The 19,783-nt window shown below is 40.2% G+C and overlaps 2 protein-coding genes across 4 annotated transcripts in view; one reads left to right on the forward strand and one right to left on the reverse strand.

Annotated features, from left to right (window-relative positions):
* PAK3 (p21 (RAC1) activated kinase 3) overlaps positions 1-19,783 on the forward strand; it is a 226,555-nt gene that overhangs the window by 48,528 nt on the left and 158,244 nt on the right. The gene's annotated exons all lie outside the window — the stretch shown is intronic.
* Positions 16,150-19,783, reverse strand: part of CHRDL1 (chordin like 1) — a 42,432-nt gene continuing 38,798 nt past the window's right edge. For both annotated transcript variants that reach the window (XM_090150088.1, XM_031594463.2), the window contains one exon: positions 16,150-19,112. In XM_090150088.1, coding sequence (XP_090006214.1) covers positions 18,982-19,112 — 131 coding nt within the window. In that variant the 3' untranslated portion in view covers positions 16,150-18,981. The remainder of the gene's footprint in view (positions 19,113-19,783) is intronic.

Consider the following 19,783-nt stretch of genomic DNA (forward strand, 5'->3'; position numbering starts at 1 on the left):
AGATGGAGCTCTTCCCTCTGTCTTCATGGCACGAAGGAGATGCCGTAAAGTCAAAGGGACTTGCTTGAGGCTCCACTGAAAATCAGTGGCAGCACCAGCACTGAGCCTCCTGAGTCAAAGCAGTGCTTGGCTCCAAACCTCTGTGCTGCTCCATAGGCCTCCTATCAGCTCATTACATAATGTTAGCCTGATTAACAATGATCGTTTTTATCTAACCAGAGCCAATGAATCTTAGGCTGCTTCGGAGAGGAGGGTTGCATTACATGGTAATTACAGGATGCAAGAGCTCTCCAAGAACATTTTAAGTTGAATGTATTTGATATTATGCAGATATAAAAAGGCTGCAGGTGGCTGCTCTCTCAGCTTCACCTCTTGACTTTTGGACTGTGCCTCTACAGAGGATTTTCAAACACTTCTATGCCGGGACAACAGATGATGGAAGGCTGCCCAGATACAACTTGTATCCTACTGGGAGGAGAAGAAATGGCCATCCTCATGTTCAGCTTCTCTGTGCATGAGTATTTCTTCCTGGCCAACAGACATAGAAAAGAAATAAACAAAAGAACTGCAATTTCAGTGAAAATTCCTTCTTAAATAGTTTGGTAGAACAAAGGGCTTCAAACAATCTCAGGAATAAGCAATAAGCTACTGATTGACTGTACGAAAAACTTTAAAAATAATGTGGAAGTATCTTACTGTATATAGGAAGGCTTTTTTATTTGCTCTATTTAAAAAAAAAGCATGCATTATCCTTTAGGTTTTACTTTCTTTAGCATGGTAAGGCGTGGGACTGAGGAAAAACTGGGTTGTTTTTTTTCACTTTATTAAATGATGAATCTCATCAATTGTGTATGCTTTTATCATACTCTGTTGCAGTTACTCTGTAAGTTAGACATCACATATTGGGCTCATCTTGTCCAGGCACTGATTTCAATATGTATTGGAACTTTCTTTAACATTTTCTAGAAAGGTTTCTTTCATTGCTACTAAACTTGGAAGGCAGACAAATGAAGTGGATGAAAAATATTTGTTTGGATCATGGCATGTAAGAAAGTGATCTCAGTTCAATAGCCTGTCCCATGACGTTTGCTTTTGATGTAGTTATTTTCTGGAAAATCCTTAACTTGCCTTAAAATGTATGATTAGCGAAGAGCTTCAAAGCAAAGGATTCTTTCCTCCCACTTTTGATTATTTGATAGATTCTTAACATAATCGTATGGTTGAACTGATTATGCAAAACAGGTTTTCAGCAATTAATATTTGAGTGAAAGCCTGCTCTAAAGTGAAACCATAATGGATCATTGTTACGCTATCAGATTTCATAAAGAGGATGTTTAGCTCAGCTTATTTTGTACAAACAAAGAAATAAAAAACAGGCTTGAAAAACTCATCAGTTTAAGACTTTTCTGCTGTGGAATATCACTGTCTTTTCCGATGCTACAGCAGCTTTGTCTGCAACTCCAAATCTTTTATCTTGGAATATTTTTACATAATCAGTGCTTTTTCACTGTGATCATAAGGTTTCATTATTTTTCTTAAAGCTGTTAAAAGAGAGAGTGGTACTTTGGCATGGATTCACAACGAGCTTTGATGAGTTCCAGAGAAGTGACTGTTATACAAATACAAGGAATGAAAAGAACTTGTTATCTTTAACAAGACCTTGATTGGATGTAATAAAAGTTCCTTGTTAATTTACTGAAGTTAGCAGCTATGCTGGTAATGAATTTATAATCAACAACATTTGATCTTCTGCGGAAGCTTTTACCCCTCTCTCTCCCCCCCCCCAAAATGTTTCTGGAGAGAGTCCAGATAATTTTCTTTAATAGGGATTACAACTTTAAAGGAGCGCTGCTTTACGGTGACCCTTTTTGGCCGTTTATCAGAAAACTTATGCAGCTGGTAAATGTAACTACAGAATTCTGCGGAGGGATGACTATTTTTCCTTAAACAATCTCTGGTCTCCCCGCCCTGCCATGGGCAGCACATTGTTTACAGCAACACTGACAAAATAAAGAATCACAAAAATGAGTTACGTGAACAGGAAAGCTTTGATTGTGCGGGAATAGCTCCAAAAACGTCTTTGTTTAATGCACGTTAAGTGAAGTCATTATCCTAGAACTTTCAAGTAATTCTACCCAAATAGACATAACTTGTTTTTTTTAACTGGTTATGTTCCATTTAGAGTTCTGAGAAATTGTCTGTATTTTTAACATAAATTAGGACTGACATTCACACGAGTACTGCCACAAATGCTGTTCAAGTATTGTGCTGCCTTTGTAGACAAGCTTTCCTGTTGACTCACTGGGATTTTACGGTCCTTTTTACAAACTAGCAGTGCTGGAATTCGGTGTTTTGGTGGGGAGGAGGTCGCGTAAGTGTTGTTGTTTTATTTGTTTTTTTAAAAGTCACCGAATTGGTCCTAAATTCCCTCAAGTTGCAACCCCTGCTATGTACTATCCTGTTCTGCTGGGGTGAGCACCAATAGCGCAGTGACAGATGGACAGGGCAGACAGACGGCCCGTATAATCCATCCTATGCCGTTTTTATAAGTCTATAAAAATGCAATAAAGAAAAAGGTCTCATTAGGTAGAGGCAGGGGGCTGATTGATTTGCAGGCCACACTCAGTTTATAGCTGCCTTCTGTGTGAAAGTCCATCTTACAGTGTGACTTCACCCTGTTTGCACGGCTTGTTTAGTCAGAGTTAATTTACTTCTGGTAGCGTCGAGCGTTATTCATGTTTTTGTGGTCGTTTCTGTCCCAGTTCGGTACCTCAGCATGGACTCATTCTCAGTTTATTTTGTACAGATGAAGCCCTTAAGCCTGAGGTCAGGAGGAAAGCTGGGTGACACGCTTCTACAAGCTGTCTGTGAAGGCAGGAGCTGGGTAATTGAAAGGGAAACTTAAAACCATCAGAGCTCTCATTTCGGCTTGCTTGTATTTTTCTGCACTGCAACAAACAACACCTCCAAGTGCCGAGAGAAAACGCTCTGTACGTGGCCAGTCTGGGTGATTCTCAAAGCGTTCCACTTTGTCTTTTGTTGTGCAAATGTTTCTAGGGCAGGGGCTTTTCTCTGGGAAAGAAATAAAAACATGCTGCTTTAAAACTGTACAACGAGACAGAGGGACTGAGGAGCCGGCTGCACCAGCCGTGCAGCTTTCTTCAGGCCATGGCCATCGCTGTCAGCCGCTGTCACTGCCTGGGGGGGAGGTGAGCAGGACTGAGCAAATGGGACGTCTTGCCACACAGGATGTATTTTTGGGGATACAACCCAAAGGAATGATGACAAATTCCTACAGATGTACTGAGGAATCAATCTTAAGGAACTTCAGATGTTTTTATTCATATAATTAATATTTCAGTGATTGAGCTTTTCCTCGGCTATCTCCTGTGTCAGTGAGTTCTAGGCATTCTTGTTTGGTGTTAATTATTTTCCTTCTATTTATTCTTAAATTCCCGCTTTTACATTTTATTGGATAATACTAATTCTTAATAAGAACATCAATTTATGAACATTTGTAGTAATTTAAGAGAACAGTCTTCAATTAAAAATACTTGTTAATTCTAGTGGAAATTGTTTCAAAATGTTTAGCAGTATTAATGTTCCCCGAAGTTTTCAGTCTTACTTGAGTTCTGTTATTTGGCAAGTTGCAAGTTCTCAGAACTTAACTGAAGATCTTTCAATTCATTTACTCTTTTTTTACTGGATATCTAAAAGTTCTCTTCAACCTTAAGAGAATAAAATGAGAACACTGGCAAATTTAAATAACTTTGTTCTAGCTGAGAATTAGTTGCTAAATTGATCATCATGCCAGAAAAGATTTGAGTCTTGAGTTCAAGCAAGGAATTCCAGTTACCATTGTAAAACTTTCAGAGTCCACTGGAAAAAAAAAAAAAAATTATATATATCTGTTTGAGTATTTAGTTCAATCTCAATTTATATTTTCTTTATTATTATTATGCTTATTCTTCATTATTGCTGTTGTCGTCTTCCTCCCCTCCACTTCCTTTTTATTCAGAGAAACAAGCAAGCAAACAAGGGACTCCCATACAGTTAACCACCCAACTCATCCTTGCTCTTTGATACTCTCTCTACATTCACCCTCGGAGTTGGTTCTTCAAAGCCATAGACTGGATTTGAGGAGCCAATTTCTGTTAATTTTAATGGAGATTGGACATCCATCCCCTGAGGCAGCTTTGAAAAATCTCCACCAGATTCTTTATGGCTCTTCTTAGAGGCAATAAGACGTTTACCTAGTTATGTAGCTGCATTTCCTTAAGCACTGCTGGCATAAAGTTAGAAATCATCTTACTTCCTCAAATGCAGAATGCACCATTTCTCTCTGCAGCTAAATCTTCTGTTTCATTTCTATGGAGTCCTCTGTATAAGACAATTTCAAAAGGGGAAGGCAGTTTTGGAAAGGAACTAGTAGATCATCCTTCTTGCATGTAAGAAAATAATACCTTTTTGTTTGACGTGTACCCTGTAACAATCAGTTATATTCTTTTCTCCTTTTCTGGATACTCCATTGATAGCTTTCTTCAGAAAACTGATTTCCTTCCATCCTGCTCTGAATGATTGATTTATAACATTTCATCTTAAAAAATAGAGCTTTCAAAACAAAATTACTGAACCAGGGAAGGGAGAAGAAAGGAGAGAACTGTTTATTCTAACAGAACTAAAAAGCAATAAAGCTGAGAACATTTTCTATTCCTTAACACACATACCCAGCAGTAGTCTGGGTTCACTTTCTCATGCGCTGGTACTCTTCCATCTGAACTGACTCTGAGAAATAAGAACAAAACTCAACTCTTTATGTTAGGCTAGTTTCCTTAGGAGTATCTGTTCTGCAAACATTTCCTTTGAAAAAGCAAAAGTTTGCCATGAATATAAATGGAAGTATCCCTAGTTATAGCAACGTGGATGGCTGTTAAATTGCGTTTAAATTGTCCTTGTTTAATATATGTTCTGTGCTGTCTTCCATGTATATATCCCTTAGTTATGGTTTTGTCAGATTTGTTTTTTAAAATGTATTATAAATCTGATTTCCCCCATAAACCAGTCTGGAAAAGGCCATCTGTACTGGAAACTGTTTTTAGTGACTTGACACTTTGGCTCTTTTATGTCGTGAAACGAGTTTTAATTTTCTTAACATAGGCCAGGCATGGTACATAAACCTCTTCCCCCCAGGGAGGCTTTTATGTTTGATTCCTTTAGTGGCAAAGCTTTTGAATTTCTCCCCTTGATTGACTTGATTATGATCTTACTAGTATATATCCTTCATGTTGACGAATTCCTGGTAGGCATCCTCAAAGGAGTTTACAGGCCTCAATGCTAGATGAAACAGAAGAATTAAATTATCCTTGCAAAAGCTGCTACTAGTGAAAATAGGAAGTTGAATATTAGTGCTGAGGATTTATTTATTTTTTGAGTATCTAATTTGAGATACTGAGGAAAGGCTCCTTTTCAGAGAATCGATGCTCCAAGGTTTCTGCCAGCTGACTCTGAAGCTGCACAAACTCAGAACTGAATTTGGAAACAAATCCTATAAATATTGTCCTGGTTTGCTCTTCTCAAAGCGACTATAGTGACTTCTACAGTGACTCCATACTTCATCTTTCCATTTACTTAGCTTTCATGATAGGTCTGCCTGGGGTACTCTGAGATACTGTCCCTGGGGCTGAGAAAGCCATAGTGAATGCAGCAATACTAGAATGCACACAGAGACAAAACCAGAGGAAGATATTTTGACCTTAACATCATTTTCATCGTTAGGTTTCTCATGTAAAGAAAGATTAATGGCTTTTTTGTGTGTGCATTCAGGAAGGCGAGTCTTTACTGGCTCTCACTAGCTCTTAGTAATCCACCCTCATGAAAGGACTGTAATTTTTGGTACTTAGCTTTACAGTTGTTTGTCTTCATGATCTAAAACTTTTTGAAAATTCTCACTTTCCTAATGGATCTATGAGGACTGCTCTGATAGTAGTGCCTCCTGTTTTATTATTTTGGCCCAAGATGTCAGAGGTGGATGTTGGTGGGATGGCAGCAGAGATTGAACCTTCCCACCAATATGCCATTACATTTTGTTGCTGTGTGACAGATGGCAGCAGAGGGGCAGTCTGACATAATGGCATCTGACATGGAAGTGTGGATGAAGCCAATGGGTGGAACTAAATTCCTCCATGAGGAAAAAATAGCACCCACTGACATCCATTGATGCTTGCTGAACGTTTCTAGAGACCAGTCAGTGGGTGTGAGCACAGTGAGGTGGTGTGTTTCAGCAACAGTGGCAGCAATATGAAAAGCAAGCCATGTTCTGGATGGCCATGCACAGCTGTCACACTATGGAATGAAGCTCATCCATACGAATTGGTAGATTACAATGAAAGAATTGTGTACAGAGCTGAACATCAACTTCAGTGCATTGGAAATGATAGTGGCACTGTTGGAATATCAGAAAGTTTGCACCAGGTGGGGCCCACAAATGCTCATACAAGAACAGAAAGAACACTGTATGCACATTTGTCAGGACCTATTGAACCTACATAAGGCTGAAGGTGACAGTTACCTGAATCTCATCATTATTGATGACAAGACCACTACAATAGGAGTAAAAATGGCAGTTCTTGCAGCAGTGACGTGTGAATTCCTCATGGAAGAAGAAGTTGCAGACACAGCTTTCAGTAGGTAAAGTGATGTGCTCTGCCTTTTGGAATAGGAAAGAGGTGATCCTTCTGGATTTCCTGGAACTCAGACAAACCATGGGCTTTGGCAGCTACGTTGTGACAGTGACTAAGGTGAAAGCTTGAGCTTCCTGAGACAGGCCAGAGAGGATGGCATCCTTCCTCTTGCAACACAGTAGTGCCAGGCTTGTACCAGCTTGAAGACCATGGAGCACATTGTCAGTCTTGATTGGAGTGTCCTATACTCTGGATTTGATGCCTTCTGTCTTCCATCTGTTCAGGCTGATGAAAGGTGGACTGTGTGGGCAACGTTTTCCTAGCAATGATGGGAGCAGCTGTGAAGCACTGGGTCACCTTCACTGGTACAGATTTCTACAAATGCAGCGTGCATGCTCTTGTTTATCTCCGGAAAAAATGCATGCTTAATGTTGGTGGCTATGTTGAGAAGTAGTGTTTTGTAGCTGATAATATGCTCTATCAAATAATACTATTGCAGTCTTCATATCTGTTGTAGTTTCTGTGGAAATAAATAGGAGGTATTATTTTTGGAACCACCCATGCAAGTCGGATGCTGCTAAAAATCTAGGAGAGGCTTAAGAAAATCTGTTAGCTAAGTGATGGTAAGTCTGGATGCTGCACCTTTAAACACAGAATGTCTGCTTTGAGCAGGAAAGAGTCGAGAGACATTTCCAGTAGGACACTGGAGCCAGACTGACCTGCTTCTTCCCCTTTTGTGCTTTCACACCCATATAAGTAAACAGAGATGATTGGAGAAGGGAGCTAAGTGGGGAGAAGCAGGATCATCATCATATTTTTCACATACTTTTTTTCCCCCCTCATCAGAAGACTATGGCCTGAGAGTTATTGCAGACTAATTCACTTAGACTGGAATTAATTGTAAAGATCTGGAAGGGCAAACAGGAGTGTTGCCTACTACACAGGAGAAACATAGACGTAAGCTGCCTGAACACAGGTATAACTTTAGACTGAACATCCATACATAAATTATTTTCTAGACTCATAAAAAGTATATATTACAGAAATGCAGTACAGGAAAGCAGGAATGCCCAGTGCAGAGCTTCCCATCTCTCCCCATACACTGGCTGTAAGGCTCTCAGCTGTTGTTAGAGCTGCCTGAAAACGTTCCAAATTTTATAAAAAAACTGTCATGACCTCTTTTCCTGACTTGACAAAGAAAAGGATGCTTTTTCAGGGAGGAGAGAAGTGTTATTATCACTAGTGAAAGCAAGTATCTTTTTTAAAAACTGTTTTAATACTTGTTTCTATTCTGGTAGATCTGTGTATATGGAAAATGATGCCAGAATGCTAACAGTGCATACTGCCAGAAATCAGTTCTGATTTCCCTTTCTTGCTGTCCTTTTATAAAAGTGAAATGATTAGTGTTTTAATTATTGCTTCTCCTATTCATGTAAGTTTCTCATCTATTTTTAACCCTCTGGACATTGGCAGTCTCCTGCAGTAGTTTTTTCAAAGACTCTGCTGGCAGAAGAAAGTTTTAAATCAGTTTTGAATTTGCTGCTATTCAGTAGAGCAAGGGAGAAGGACAGCAAGGGTTTGGTAAGGTCTTGGGGTGCAGCTGGTTGCCAGGGTAACTTTTTTGATCTTAAACCAGTAACACTCTTACATCCATCCAAACCATTTTATCCCCAGAACCTTTTGCTGACTTTTGCTGTGTACTTAGACAAATCCATGCTGCAGATAATTGGAATTGTTTCTCCCAGAAACCAAAGGTTACTAATTCTGTGAATAGTTCCAAATGAAGACTGGAAAGTATCTAAGACAGAGATGTATTTTCTGATGAGAGTATTAATAAATGAATGTGAATAACACAGAAATAATTTCAGTCAGAAAATTCCTAAGTTAGACACAGAATTTGGAATTTGTAGTACGGAAAAGTATTTATCCATTTGATTTCTGATGAGGTTCTGATGTTTTCAGAGCTCTGTAGATGCTTTCAGTCCAAAAAGAAATCTGATGATGTCGATAAGTTCTGTGATTTGCACTTTTTTAGCGAGGCTGCAAAGAAGGTTGAAATGTTGTTTGTTTCAGCATGTACTGGGGATCATCTGCCTGGTGACTTTGAGATGTGAGCTATAAAAGCTGGGTATGGCCTATTATGGCTCTGACAGGTCAGATCTCTTCCCTAATGGATCATACCAATGCTATACCATATAGGTTGCTATCTGTGTACAATTTAAGGACACCGTTTTTGTGCTGTGCCCAGGCATGTGGCTATGAATGTTTTATAGTCCACTCCAATGGCTGTGGTGGAGGAAGTATGTCTGGAAATAAGGTTTCTTCTACAGAAGTATGACAGAAATGGCAGCCAAGACCACAGCACAAGGCTTGCATGCAGGCAGGCGGTGAAGAGCTGCACGGCAGACTGCTCAGGAATCTGCAGTCAGTCAACAGTAGTTACCCAGCAGTGAACAAGACAAGGCTGATGTGGTGGTTTCCTTACCCTTTGTTTTCCATCGTACATCTTTTCCTCATGTTTGCCTTGTGCTCAGAACTGTAAAAGACCTTTTTCCTCCTCCTTTGCTTCCTTTCTGCTTCCATCTCAGCCAAAGTAGAGTAACCACACAGACATCCAGTGCTCTGAGACCATGGGGGCCTTGTAGGAGTTTCACTCACTGTTCTGCTGCATTTTATTCTTCAGGCTTATGTTTTAACAACCGTGCCAGTAAGTTGACAGAAAAACCACACTGCTCTCCAGTAACCTTTAGCCCTTTTGAGTTGTTGGGCAAAACTAATTGAATTTGTGGAAACAGAAAATAATGAGGGAAAATGCAAATGAGGTAAGGGAAAAGCTTCAGGGACTGGACTAGAATGTAGATGAGGGAAATCAGATCCTGGGAATTGTCATTTCTCGAGTGGCTTTGACTCTGAATGAATGTAAATTAAAAAAATACGTATTTATCATTGCCTTATTTAATGATGCAGCATGTTAACAGTTTAGCTGTCACCTAGAGGTGCTTTGCTACGTAACAGAATAGTGGCACTGTACCTTCTCTCTTCGGTTATGCTATTTCTTTTGTGCATGAGTTTACTCAAAATGATCATCATCTGTCACCACTGCCTTTCCACTGATATGATCAACTGCATAAATAAGATGTTAGGAAAGGAGGTGGGCTTTGTAGTCTGAGGGTAGAAGAACTGAAAGGCAAGGTGGATTGTAAGAGCTAAGGGAAATTCTAGGGCCTGTTAGCTGGAGTAATGGGGGAGGGAGGAGGATTTGGGTCCAGCTGAGCACAGCACAGAAGGGAGCACAGAACAGGTGCTTGTACTGGACTGGAAGAATATCTCAGAACATTAACATATAGTGGAAGTGAAATTGAAATAGCTGTAGCCTTGAAGGGGGGATGACATAGTTCTATAGCTTCTTCTCAGTCAGATGCATGAAATATATATTCTTGGGCTGTCTGCGAGTACAGGAGACCTCCCTGTTCTTCTTCTAGTAAATCTCCCCTGATGTAATAACTAAACAGGTTTTTAGATCTTACTAAGTCCTCCCTGCTAGATTTATCACCAACATTTTGGCATATTTGTTTAAGGAAGAGGGTGGGAAGGTTCCTTTTTCATTGAGAAAGTGGATATTTAAGGAATGACTCAGCACAGAAATATGTAAATGCCCACCGTGATGCTCAACAACTTGTGTGGTTCTCTTCCCCTTGCCCCTGCTCCCCCACATGAGCTGGCCCACTCAGGACACAGCAGGGGTGAGTCCCCGTGTGCCATGGAGCAGGCTGTGCTGCTGCGAGAGTGAGGGCACAAATGGGATTGTAAAGTGTTTGGACTTCAGCTCCTGCAAGGTGCCATGAAGATACTCCCTAGCTGTGATATGACAGTCAGTTTCTTTCATGAGTTTCCTAATTTTTTTTGTGGAATTTTAGTAAACAAACAGTCTACACAACTTTCTAACATTCTTGGACACTCTTCTGCCATCTACTTGGGTAGATTTGGAGCATGTGCATGGACACCACTGGTCAGATTCCCAGGGCTCAGTAGAATGGAGTGTACTTAAAAGCTCTTGGCTTCTATTGGGCAATGGAGAAATTAATGACAAAACGTGAAAGCCTTAAACCTTCAGTCTTTTAAAACCCAGTTCCCATTGGTGCTAACTTCCTTTTCATTGCCAGATAATGAACCTTCACTTCTGTTGTGTGTCCTCGCCTTCAGCGTGGTTCTCTGCATAGCTCCAGTCGTGGTCAATTAGCTGGCAGGGGAGGCCCACAACAGCAGAGACTATTGCTTAATTGTTACTGTGGGATCCTTATGAAATGTGCAGTTGCTGGGGTTCATTTACAATTCTAACACATCCAGTGCACCCTGCATCAGGAGTCCTGTGAACTGGACAAAAGTTAGAAAGTGGCAGCGCTGTTCCTGTCCAAAAGCTCATTAAGATAGACATCTCCTGCTAGTGAACATCACACAGCTGACACAGGCAGCTCGCTCCAAACGAGAGACATTCTTTTGTCCTGCCTTATGAGGGCTTTCAGATAAAAAGAGTTCGAGGCTACTCAAAGGGCCAGCTGTGATATGAAGGGCACAGGTTTAAAATAGCTCTCGGGCAGTAAATGCTTAATGATCAGATCTTTCATTGGTCTTGGAACATTTGAGGAAACTCAGCCAGCTAAAATATTTGTTGATTACTTTAACAGAGGCCCTTTGTTCGCATTATCATGCAGAGTAATTAAGCCAATGCAAACTAGTCCCCTTAGCTATATACATAATTAAAATGTTAGACTGTGATTAAATAGACTGTATTGGCACAGGGAGCAGCTATTCACTTCATAATAGAGTTCCATCACTCCGTTAAGCTTGTTTTCACCTTATGTTATTTGTTGGGTTTTTTTTGGAAAAATCAGTTTTATACGAGACAGGTTGTGGTAGCTGTGCTTCCAGTGAGGAGCTAATGAGATCTTACAATGGAGAAAAGAGAGATATCCAAAGTATTTAGTCCATAGAGCAAAATGCAAGAAAAGCAAATTAATCCATTTTACTTTACTCCAGAGTTCATTTTGCAGAGGCTATGTCCAATTTTCTCATTTCCTTCTTGATTTTGGCATCTCCTATGCTCTAGTCAAACCTTCAAAGTGAAAAGTTGATGATTATACTGCAGTTGAAACTCTGTCAGAAAGGCAAACTCTTTGATCGTTAAAATATTTTAATTCAATACATTTGTTAATTTTTGGATTACCCTAAGTCAAAAGCTTATTGTCAAACATTACATCATCCTGAGATCTCCCAAGCCTAAAAAACAACTTTCTTTTGGGATCCTCTCTCAGTTGACAGTTCGTGATAAGTTACACTATTGGCAGCAGCAGACTGGCTTTTCCCATGCTTTTGCAAAAGAATGTTAGGACCCTTTTTGATTTCCAGTAGAGCTGGAATTTTTTAGAATTTCTTCTAGCAAGGACAACAGAAGTTCTTAGGAGGTAGATGTCACTTCTTCTGCATGTTTTGGCCACAGAGTCTCTTTTTTTACTGAAAATTCCCCAAAGCAGAATAAGAGAAAGTATCCAGAAAAAGTCCAGGAGTAGGAGGAAGCTGAAAAGGAGGAGACACTTGATAGAAATCAGGTTATTTTGATGCAAGGGAGATGTGTCTATTGTTTTTGACTTTGTGTGTGTTAATGTGTCTGGTAAAATAGTCCAGTTCAGTAGAACAGTGACTTTAAGATATGTTGGCCATGGAGGTAATCCCAGAAGAGATCCCATGTTTTATTTTGACTGCCTGACATGTATGAGAGCAGAGAGATCTTTAATTACAAGTAAGGTCCTTGACTGTGTTTTGTGAGATGGAAATAAAAGGCAGGCTTGTCCTTAAATGCTATGTTCATCCCACTGCCCTGAAGTAGAACTGAGAGCAGTGACATCTCTACTGTCTTCAGTAATCCTTTGAGCCAAACAGTGCCCTTGGAACCTCTGCTTGGAATCTGATTTCACAAGTTGTCCAGTAGGGCTTGTGATGAAAGATTTGCAGTGGCTCTGAAAATGGCAGTTTAAGAGGAAAGAAGATGAGAAAAATCTTTCTCCTTACACTGATAGCAGTTGTTGTCACATCTTCCCTCACTTTTTTTACTTATGCCTTTGGTTCAGATTGAAGTGCTTATTTCTCTGTCTGATCAGATGTTCCTCTAATGTGCGAATAGGCTGATTTCCGCAGCCTTTTAATTTGAAATCTTACTTGGTGTATCTTTTCTACTGAGTTTCATTGAAACTTTTTGAGTTTATTGTGAGTATGATGTAGATTTACAGGGAAATATATTTTAAGAGAACAGCAGCAGGTACTGAGTTTCTGGTAGATTTGAGCTGTGTCACCAGAAATCTGGAGAACTCTGTTTGCTTGTTATTGGATTCATGGCTTTAAGAATCTTCCAGCAGACTCATGTTACTGGAGATTCATTCTAGAAGTACTCTTCCAGCAAATGCACCTTTCAACATGTTAATAATTAGCAAAAAGATAAAACATCTCCAGCAAGTAGTTTATTTCTTAAGAGAAGCCAGACTACAGAGCTCCAGTTTCCAGTGCTGATCAGTCAAGTGCAGGTCTGCAGTTGCCACATGTTTTTTCTGCTCCTCAATTTCTCTATGGTTTGCTTAAATTCTTGCTTGAAAAGTGAATTATCAGTAACTATGTTTTGTTAGGCTCTCACATTAATAAATGTGAGCTGTGATCATCATGAACGTGGCAGTTATAATAGCTTTCTCTTAATAAGAATGATCTCATTATGGGCATAATTTTGATGGAGTAAATAATTCTCAACACATGCTGATGAGAAAGAAACTGGGAGCTTGTTGCAAGCTGATGTCATGGGAAGAGCCTGGTCTCTTCAGCAGGGACTCATCAGTGCAAAGGGCTCTGAAAAATGTCTGACTTGTAGCTAAAAAGAAAATCAGGTTGGGAAAAGCTGTTTTAAGTACTTAACTGTATAAAAAGCAAGGCTTTGACAATTATTATCAGTTGAATCTTTCACTGCTGTATGACTGCAAAATAAAAGAGACTAGGCTGAATTTTCCTTCAATTCCTAAGTAATCTGCATTTTTTCCTCTTGCTTGTGAAAACAATCCATAGTTTATAAATTAAGTCTCTCAAACAAAATAGCAGCGGGGTTTTTATTTCCAGAAATTTAGCACATTTGCTGAAGCTCAAAATAACTTTTCCTTTTAAATTTAGACTTGTTTATAGTCATGTACATGGTGTGAAGTGAGTGAGAAAGGCTACTGGTAGGATTTGCTTGCATGATTTTTTCAACTGTTTTGCATTAATATGAGTGGCAAAGTTAAACTTACTGGATAATGAGTTCTGATTGTAAACGTCCTCTAATGTTTTATGTAGTGCTGTCATTGGACCATTTGTTAGAGGACACCACTGTCTGGCTTGATCTAACTGCAAAGATTTTGTGATACTTAGTTTATGTGAATAGATATTATGGTCCTCAAAGCAATGAAATGTTTTCTACTAGCGCAGAACCAAGAACATGAACTCAGGCACCAAAATACAGCTTTGGAACATATTGTCACTTGGAGCTACACATCATAAATTAAGAAATTTTTTTTCCTAAATAAATAACTGTATTTGCAATCAAATCTTATCAAATCTTCATTCTTCTAGGAAGAACTTTAATGTTGATTAATTGATGATGATTATCCACTAGTTTATGAGCTATTTATAAAATCTTTATTATAAATGCATACGAATTTTACCAGCAAAAAGAATAAGGTCCCAAGGTGTCACTTTCCTTGCTTGATGCTGCTGTGGAATTTCCTCCTGCATCCTGAGTACTCTACAAAAAGTTTGTACTTGAACTGCATATTTAACAGTGCACAGCCTGGCCATTCTGCACAACATTTTAATAGAGGAAATTAAAATAAATACCATAGTAAAGTCAAGCTAGATATTTTAATGGGAAAGCCTGAATCTTCCCATTTAGAGATGCAGAGCAAAAATACTTACTGATACACAAACTGTAAGTGTCACTTGATTCCTGTTTATACTTCTAAAATTAAGACCCAGGATAAGGCTAAAATGATGATTTGCCCCATCCTAGCTGTTCGCAGTTTGAGTAGCAGTGTGGCTAAGAGTCTGCCTGTGAAAAGTAGAAAATGTACCTTCGGTACACAAAAACACTAAAGCAAGCTGAAATGTGCTTAATGCCTGCCAGTACAGGTTCTTTGGGGACTGAGAATTCTTCAGGGACTTCTTGCAGAGACTGAGAATTTTTCTATTTACTTCAGTGGGAATAGGGTATAGTTTTAATTTTTCCTGACCTAAATTTTCATGGTGTTGCGATGTGAAACAGGTGAAGAGAGACACAGGAGAAGTTAGTCTTAAGGAGATGAAATTAACCTCGGTGGAGAGATAAAGTGATTGGTGGTGCTGTTTGACAAGCAGTTAGCTGCACTTAACGCTTGGTGCGCTGGACTATCTCTGCCTCTTGAGCTGAGGTCAGCTGAGGACAGAATGAGAGATTTTAATTAGAGTGGTAGTGAAATGAGGCTCATTCCTTTTTTTTGAACAAGCTGATTTAGCAGCCGGTGTGCCTACATTAAAAGCTGTTTTCTCGAGTTAAACTCAATTATTTGTTTTTGCTTTGGCTGCTTTGCATTCTTGCTCACAGTTGGGTTGGTGTTATGTGAGAAGGGCAGGGTTACGGGTTCGTATTCATCTACGCATGTTGTTGCAGACATACTTTACCCAAGAAATAAAATAGTCCAAAATCTCAGCGGAGAAGATGAAGACATTTCTCAAACCCCAAACAAAAACAATAAATGGAAACAAGGATTAACTTTGTCAATTTTCACCCCTCCCACAATAAATCTCCCAAATCTTGGCTTTTATCTTAGGTGGATAACACAATAGGCACCAGAGCACACCAATGTTACACAAATACTTCATGTGCTATCAATTATTTTGGAAGTATTCATCATCTGAATTGTGAAATGGTTTGACCTTTCTTCCAAATGGAGAGTGTACAAGGACATGAGTCTTAGGCTGTCACATTCTTTCTCTTGTATGGGTATCCTCTAAAGTTATTTCAGAAGAGCACAGCTCTAAGTTCTCCCTTGATACCCTGCCCCTCATGTTGCTCTGTGGAATGATGTTGGGTTAGAGATGATCTGTTATGTGGCAGGGGAATAGGGGTGAGGCGAGAAGCAAAACTGTTTAGTTTGGTGGTTTAAAAAAAAAAAAAAAAATGGCTCAGACATTATGAAATCAAGAGAATACATTCAGTGGGAATGCAGCTGCGCAGTCCTGCCTGGCAGTGACTCCCAACCTTCAGACAGCTATGTCTGGAAAGGAAGGAGCTGCTCCAAGACAAGGTGGGAGCAGGGCGGGTGGGCGTACCTAGAATGTGTTCTCATGGAAAGGACTCTTGTAACATACCCAGCAACATCACACTCAGAACGGCTTGCTTTTTTTTAACAACTTTAGAGTTTATTAACTTATAAAACCAGGTTGAAGTGATACAAGTACATAAATAAGTACCGTAACAGACATACGTCCCATGAAAAGAATTGAAAGCATGATGACACTGTGTATTTTATTTCCCTATGTGATGAAAAACTGCAGAAATGCAACACTGCATTTTACTAGATGGTGCTTATGATTTTTTTTTGCTTTTCTTAGAAAGTGTTTATTATAAAATAAATACACAATCTGGACTCCACCAGTCCTGTCACAAATACAAAAAGCTGATTGCCGCCTTCATAAAAACACCAACACTGTACACTTTCCCCTCAATCTTTGTTCGCCAGCTACTGCTACAGACTATGCCCATGAGGTGAGAAGGCAACTGCTCTTCCCACCAGATCGCTACAGTTCCTCGGTCTTCCTTACGGCGTCTTCACCAAAGGAAAGATCAGGATAATTCATGGCTTATCAGAAGAGTTCTAGTGAGATTTAGCACTTCTACAGCACATTTGAATTCAATAGATGCCACGTGCTGTGGGTTTTGCTAAGACCAAGCTGGTGCTTCCACAGTTAATTATTTTGCAGTGACCTCTGGTGCAGTGAGGCCTCAGGACCTCGGTTAGGATGCCCTACTCCAATTCCAAACACCCACACAGCACTTATGGAGGCAATGATACCATGGAAACTCAATGGGACAAATCACTTTGTCTTTCTTATGGCTAGGTGTCCATTCAGACTCTGTGCACGTAGCACGTTACCAGTGATAGTCTGTGCCCCGCTGGGCTCTGTGAGGAGAGGCTGGGCTGTCACATGGCTACAAAGGCAATGGCTGGGCCCAGCAGCGAAACCTCAGGAAAAGGGGATTTCAGAAAGGGTGAAACAGGGCCAGCAGTGCGAGGAGTGGCCCTGCAGCAGGTCAGAGCAGGAGGGATGCCAAGCCTGGGCTCCCTGTGGCCTTGCTGGGCACTTCTGCTGGTAGGGCTGTGTCTGTGCAGGAGCCATGCTGGAGCTGTCCTCACTGCAGCCTGATGAGGTTTGGTTCTTACTGACATCAGACTAGTGTTTTATTATTGCAAATCCACCTGCACGCTCCCTTTTTAGCATGTTTTCTGACACGGTGAACTGTGTCGAGCACTTGGCAGGGAGGGAAGTGTTCCTCTATGTTAGCCACTCTGCGCCCAGGCCAAGGGACAATGTGGTGATTATATGCAGGATCCTGGAGTTACAACATCCTGGATCACTCAGTGAGTTATTTGCCCAGTTCCCTCCAGCTTTCCCACCCCTTTCAGCCTGTTTTTCTCACTTGCTCCTCTTTGCTGGGAAGCCCCACGCCGTGCTGCCTGCAGCAGAGCAGGGCCTGGGCAGCACGAGGCAGCCTGGCTGAGAGGAGCTGCAGGGAGGTGGCATTCAGCACTGACTGAATGAACTCCCACACCTCCATCCCTTAGAAATGGGTGCACCCCTGCAGTGCTGTTGCTGGCAGAACAACAAACCTCAAAATCCTCGCAGTCACTGTGACTTCACTCCCTATGAAGGCCCAGCCCCTGGTTCAGATTGTTTCCACAAAGCTTTATTTCCTAGCGTGCGTTTGAACAGCAGTGTTCCTTCCCACTTGTGGAGCAGAAAATGGAGGCAAAGCAGGCAGAGTCATTTGCTTCTTGGGAATTCACCCAACACTGCAGCCCCCGGGCAGTGCAGCATTATGGTGACTCTTCAGAGAAAATATTTTTTCAAAATAACAGCCTTCTGCTTCTTTTTTGGCAGATGAGAGCCACCTTTCTTAAACACTGTAGACGTCCTATTACTAAGTCTAACAGAGTATCTCAAAATTCTTTTTCACAAAGATAAGAGTTTTCGTAGGGCTACTGCGTTCTAAAGGCTTGCTGTAGCTGTTTGGTATTTGTCATGGGGGAAATCTGTCCTTGAAGCTTGAGAATTGGGAAGTCACCATCAGAAAAAAAATGCAGATTAGCTTTGTAACAAACCAGAACAAATAAATTAAGCTCTGTTGTAATGAAGGAGTTATTAATTGGCAGGTACAACCCCCTAGGAATTCTGAAAGTGCTGCAAGTACTTCACCACCTTCTTCTGCCTTTACAAGGCAGTCTATCAGCCAAGACCACGTGTTAATCAGGCCCAGAAGAATGAAGTTATTAGGGCTGTGATTGAGAGATAATACGTACATTTTTTTTAGAGAAGTGGGTGGTGGAAACAGTGAAAACCACTTAAAAGCGAACATTTGCTCAAGTTGCTACAAAAATATAGTGATTGCCACTAACACCTGCTGTTCAGTTTATGGACTCTGTTTGCTCAACAACAAGACATCATCCCAAAGGCAGGCTGCTTAGGAGTTTGTTAGTTTAAATCTGTTTTTTATGTCTCCAACACAAGTACTGCAGCACTTGTATTTTTCTTCCACTACTTAAAAAGAAATTCACAAGCCATTTCAACTCCAGAAATGGTATGAGCTCGGCACAGGAAATAATGCTCTCCACAGCTCCTGCACATTTATTAGGTGTCCTTCTTTCCATTAGTTTGAATAACTTGCCAAATAATAAAAGCATTCTGTTTTCTCTTTCTAACTTGTAAAGAAATGCAACTCTGGGAAAGTACAGTCTCTCTTTCTGCTTCCCCCACCAGTAACACAGAGTCTCCTAGAATTTTGGAGGAGATATTTGAACGATTGACACAGACCACTACACATAAAGCAGCAAATTTGCTGTGCATGATGTGAATAATTACTGCATTATAGTTTTGGTTTTAGGGCAACTGTTGACTTAAGCAAAATAAGCCTGCAGTCCAGCTGCAGATCCAAGTTTTCATAAGTTTTCTTGTTTTTCTCCCTCCAGTGCTGTCTCCCTTAACAGTGACCCTTTTCAGACTTCTCAAGGTACAAAACCTTTACCAAATCCTCGAGCTCAGTCCTGCACACTCTGCTTTCACACATTTGGCTGATCTGAGCTTCTCCCTCGCTAAATATTTTCCACTGGCCTGAAAACAAAAACACAAAGGAGAAAGACACTCGCTTAGGAAGGGCATAGGGAACTTTGGAGTCACAAGCATTCTCCAGACAAACTGATACACAGTGGTCAAAGAGAGGATGTCCAATCCTCCCACGGAAAATATTCAAAGTATTTTACAGTCATTTAACATATTCTATGAAAAGCAATTTTGTTACAAATGATAAACAAGAACCTGAATATCCTTTTCTTTACTCAAGTAGTACTATTTGCTTCAACCATTTATGAAGTCAGATCCATTGATTTATGACAGTGATATAAAAATTTAAATGTGATGGTAAATGAAAGCATTTAGAAGTCAGCATTTCATGCAGTATGAACTCTAGCTACCTGTATATTATACAAACTGTGTCAAATAACAATATTCTGGTATAGTTTTGCTAAGGTTAACAGAATTGCTCACTGTCCCACTAACTAGGATGTGATGGTACAGATAACAATGACAAGTGCAGAGAAGGCTGAAAGGAACAAATTAGGAAATCTTCAAGATGAAAAGGTGTCTGCTTCTCACTTAGCCTGTATTATGAAGAATTACTTCATAATACTTCCCTGCCTACTTGGAACTTCAAAAAAACCCCTGACAATTCGTAGTGCAAAAGAACTAGTAACTAAAAATGCCTATACCTTAATTAAACTGTCAAA

Source organism: Phasianus colchicus, chromosome 14 (assembly GCF_987193195.1).
Source record: "Phasianus colchicus chromosome 14, bPhaCol1.hap1.1, whole genome shotgun sequence".
Taxonomy (NCBI): Eukaryota; Metazoa; Chordata; class Aves; order Galliformes; family Phasianidae; genus Phasianus; species Phasianus colchicus.